The sequence below is a fragment of the Nylanderia fulva genome, unplaced genomic scaffold, assembly GCF_048542155.1.
Source record: "Nylanderia fulva isolate GAGA-0341 unplaced genomic scaffold, ASM4854215v1 Scaffold46, whole genome shotgun sequence".
Classification (NCBI taxonomy): Eukaryota; Metazoa; Arthropoda; class Insecta; order Hymenoptera; family Formicidae; genus Nylanderia; species Nylanderia fulva.
In genome coordinates this window covers 194487-198921 of record NW_028190543.1, presented here as the reverse complement: position 1 = coordinate 198921, position 4435 = coordinate 194487, and the positions used below count along the sequence as shown (strand labels likewise).

Genomic DNA, 4435 nt, shown 5'->3' with positions numbered 1-4435 from the left:
AGAGAGATGGATTATTCATTTCTGAAGGATAGTTCCTTAGAACTAGTTGCCAAAAGAGTGTGTGGTGTTAGTGGTGATATAAGAAAGGTTTTTAGTATTTTAGAAAGAATTAGGAATGAGATAGAGAGAAATGGACATTCCAATGATGAGTCAGTAAAGAAAGAGAACAGCCAGCTGAAAAACCAAATAGATAAAGTAAATGACATATATCTAGTAGATAGGATAATGAAGGAGATGTACATACCCGTATCGCATCTCTTTATCAGAGGGTTATCCTTCTATGAAAAGATGGTTCTATTTCTAATAGATAAAATAAGAAATGAAACAGAGAACAAAGAGGGAATGAAAGATGGAAATGGTACCCCATACTATAAAGAGATAAACTTTCTACATTTGTATGAAAATTTGAGTTCTTATTGTAAAATTAAAAATTTTGAACTTGTTCCCTTTCTGGGCTATAAAGGTATTTTAAATAGAATGGAGGAAATAGGAATTATAAAATATAGAAATAATAGAAGTAGTATAATTTTAAATGTTCTAAATGAAGAGTTAGTTTTAATTTTAAGAGAAGATGAAATTTATAAAAATTTCGTACAAAATTAAACTTTCCTTTTCCAATCTTTGGTTATTTTAAACTCATTCCAGACCTTTATACCATTTCAAGGGAAAGTAAAATTCTGCATTTTTAGAAGTTCTTAAATAAAGAAAATAAAAACTTTTCTTTAGAAAGGAGTGTTAGAAAGGAAACTGTCCTTTATTTAAAGTTCTAAATCTTGGAAGAAGGATTGAATGATTGATTTAAAGAGTAAGAGGTGTAGTACTGAACATGGATTGGAGAAAGAGCTATGGAGTATTAAATTGAAGAATAAGGAGTTGAAGAAATGATTTAAGGTATTTCCATCTGGTGATCATTGTGATATAATCAGAGATCGTTAAAAGATCCAAAATTCCCTAAAAGAGTATTGAAATGTGGAAATGATGAAATTGGGTCTTTAATGGATCAAAGCTTGGGTTTAAAAATTTTTACATAAAACCTTCTGAAACCTAAAAAATTTAAAATATTAAAAAAGTCAAGGAAGGAAGGGTTTGAAAATGAATGAATATGAGGCTGAATATTCCATGAGAGAAAATGGAAATGATAATAGTGGTATTACATTGGATACGCTGATTTATGAGTATTTGGTAAAAAAGAAGTATTCTGGTGCTGCTAAGGTTTTTAAAGTAGAGGCAGGGATAAAAACAGAGTGTTCTGAAGTTCAAACATCTCCTCTTCTCTATGAATGGTTTGCAGCGTTTAATGATATTTGTCTTGTCAGATCTGGGAGTATATCGAATTTGGACACTCTGGGCAGAATTGAAGGGATTATGATGAAATTAGAGAATGAGAAGCAGAGGCATACCGGGTACATGAAGGATGCATACAGTTCACCTCTCTGTAAGAGTTCGGGTGATCTAGGAAAGGAGTTTAAAACGGGCTATAATGGATCTGGGGAGAGACTAAACCAAAATATGGGATCACCTTATGGTTTCTACGAGCAACCTGAGCATTTTGATAGAAGAGGGTTTATTGAGGAGCATCCTCAGAGGGGTATGTATACATCAAGAAATTACTATGAGGCTATGAGATATCCTGAAATGCATAAAATGCCCATGTACCAGGGGTATCCGCAGAGAACTACCAGACCAGAGAACGTTCCAAATGTATCACCAAGATCTTTTCAGGAGGTTCCAAGGCAGAAGAGGGGGCCTGGAAGACCTCCTAATGGGGGATATTCAAGATCACCTCATCCCAGTTCTTATCCATCTACTCCAAACCAGGGGATGATTCATCATCCAGGGGTGCATCCAGGAATGGTACATCCAGGCCCTATGCATCCTGGGATCCACCACAATGGATATCAAAATATACCGCATCAGAATCCACATAGCAGTAATCAACATACGAGTAGTGCTCATATTACCTCTCCACGCAATAAAAATATCCCCATTAACTCTACAGCTCGTAATGTTAATGGTTCATATCAAGTACAGGAGGGCTCTCGTAAGCCACAAGAATATGATGGGAGTTATTACGAATTGAATGATCCTTCATTAGAAAGCGTGTTGGGAATAGAAGAATCTCATGAACGTAGAATTATTGAATTAAATCTGTTTAAATATCATTCTCAAAAGATAACTTGTATGGTTGTAGCAAGTGAGTCCAAATTGGTAATCACTGGTAGTATTGATAATCTCATAACCATAATAAATCTGAAGAACATGAGAAGAGAGTGTTCATTTGAACCGTTCTCTACTCAAGTGATCGATTTGAAGATCAAAGAAACACAATCTGATATTTTTATAGCTGTTAGTTCCCTAGATAAGGACATAAAACTATTTAAATACACAATTGGAAGTAGTTCTGAGGGGAGTATTAAAGCAATAGCCATTCTAAAAGGGCATACGAACTCAATAACGGCTATAGAATTTGGAGGAGAATATCTCTATTCTGTTGATATTGAAGGAGAGATGAGGAAATGGAGTATTTGTGGAGAGCAAAAGGGAATTTACGAAATGAACAGTGATATTAAATCTATAACATATCTTTCCTTTCATAAGTTTATAGTAAGTGATAGAAATAGAGTTTATATTTATGATTATCTTAAAAATGAGGTAGTCAATGAATTAGCTAAGGAACATGCATTTAACATCAAAAAAAGCAACAACTCCTTTGTGTTTTGTTTTAAGGATACAGTTTTGATCTACGACGAGAAGTTGTTGAAGAGTAACACTGTATCACTTCCTGGAGAGAGGGTTCAATCTGCCTGTTTTCTAGAAGATGGTTCTATTTTGGTGGGTGGGTACCAACAAATACACCATCACACTGTTAATGGGGTGTTTTCATTCAAAGCACATGATAGTGTTATTTCCTGTTTAGATGCCGTGGATATGTCGGATACTAACCAGCCACCCTTTATTATAAGCTGTTCTTACGACGGAGAATGTAAGATTTGGGCATATCAGTGTATTGAGAGCGTTAAATAAATTTTTATGTATTTGAAGTGCGGTTCTATGGAAAACAAAGGATCTTTAGCTTTCTTAGCTTCCACCACCCTTAAGAGCATTTCGATGATGGAAATAAGACACTCAAAAGAATATGAAGATCTTTTATTTGCTGTGGAATACCTAAATCTACCAATAAAATACGTAGAAGTACCTAAGGGGATAGAATTAAAGGTAAATGACAAATTATGTAAAGGTTTTAGAGAGGTTTTATTAGAGATATTAGAAATCTGTAAATGTGACCCACATGATCTAAATATAATAAACAAGGAATGCATAGATGAGATATCTAAGATTAGATCAACATCTCCTAAAAAGTATCTCTCTTTCCTTCTTTCAAAAGATTTTGGTAAGAATGGAATAGAAATTGAGAATGAGGTACCTTCTAACATTAGAATAGGTGGATTTGTAAACGAAAAGAGTTTAAGTATAGCTGACCTGGTTTTATTTGCTAGAGTTTATAAATCAATGAAAGAAGGAGAAGTATATGGTTTAAGAGAGATGGAGTGGTTTAGCAGATTTCAAGATGGGATATCTAAGAAAATGGAGATAGAAAAGATAAGTGAATTTGATCTTTTGGAGATTAGGGTTGGCGAGATTATTCGGGTTGAAAATCATTCTACAGCTGATAAGCTTTACATAGAAGATGTTCTTTTTAAGGATAAGGTTCAAATTATCAGTGGATTGAGAGAAAGAGTTGAATCCAAGGATTTGCTAAATAAGAAGTTCTTATTTGTTACAAATTTGAAGAAGGCAAAGTTAAGAGGAGAGGTATCTGAAGGAATGATTTTATGCTGTTCTGGAGATGGCGGAGAATTTGAGGTTTTACAGCCACCACCAGGATGCGAAAATGGAGATGAGGTACTTTTAGAGTGTAAGGGGAAGGAGGTGGTCAAAACGTATAAAAAGGGGAAGGTTGATGGAAAGAGTGAGGTATTGAAGAGAATTCTCAGTGAATTGAGAATTGTCAACAATTTCCTATGCTTTAGAGGTGAAAAATTAAAGGTAAGAGGGAAGGAAGTGAAGTGTAATGTTAAGAATGGGACTGTTGGTTGAATCGTTGGCCTCAATAAAAGTGAGATTTATTTTAATGTTTTTATATCCAACACTACCAACACATCGTAGTTGGTATAGCCACGTAAAGTAAAGCGTTCCCTTTAGTGGGAAGTTCCTCATTTCCCTATGCTTTTTAACGCTTTGATTGGAGCCACAAAAAATTACTAAGGATAGCCCATGAAGGAAGAGGTGAAGAAGGAGGATGTGGACTTAGATTTCAACAAGAGTAAGATACTCCTCTTAAAGGGAAGAGATTATATAACAAGTAGATCTAAAGAGGTAGTTTATAGTGAGATACTTGAAAATATCGGAAAAGAGATCTTTGTATTTCTTTCGG

At 34.5% G+C, this 4435-nt stretch overlaps 1 protein-coding gene across 1 annotated transcript; it reads left to right on the top strand.

The window, feature by feature from the left end:
* The first annotated feature begins 1092 nt into the window (after nucleotides 1-1092).
* LOC146721522 (uncharacterized) lies at nucleotides 1093-3024 on the top strand. Its single transcript, XM_085486641.1, has one exon. The coding sequence runs from the start codon at nucleotides 1093-1095 to the stop codon at nucleotides 3022-3024; it is 1932 nt and encodes a 643-aa protein (XP_085342767.1).
* The last annotated feature ends 1411 nt before the right edge of the window (nucleotides 3025-4435 follow it).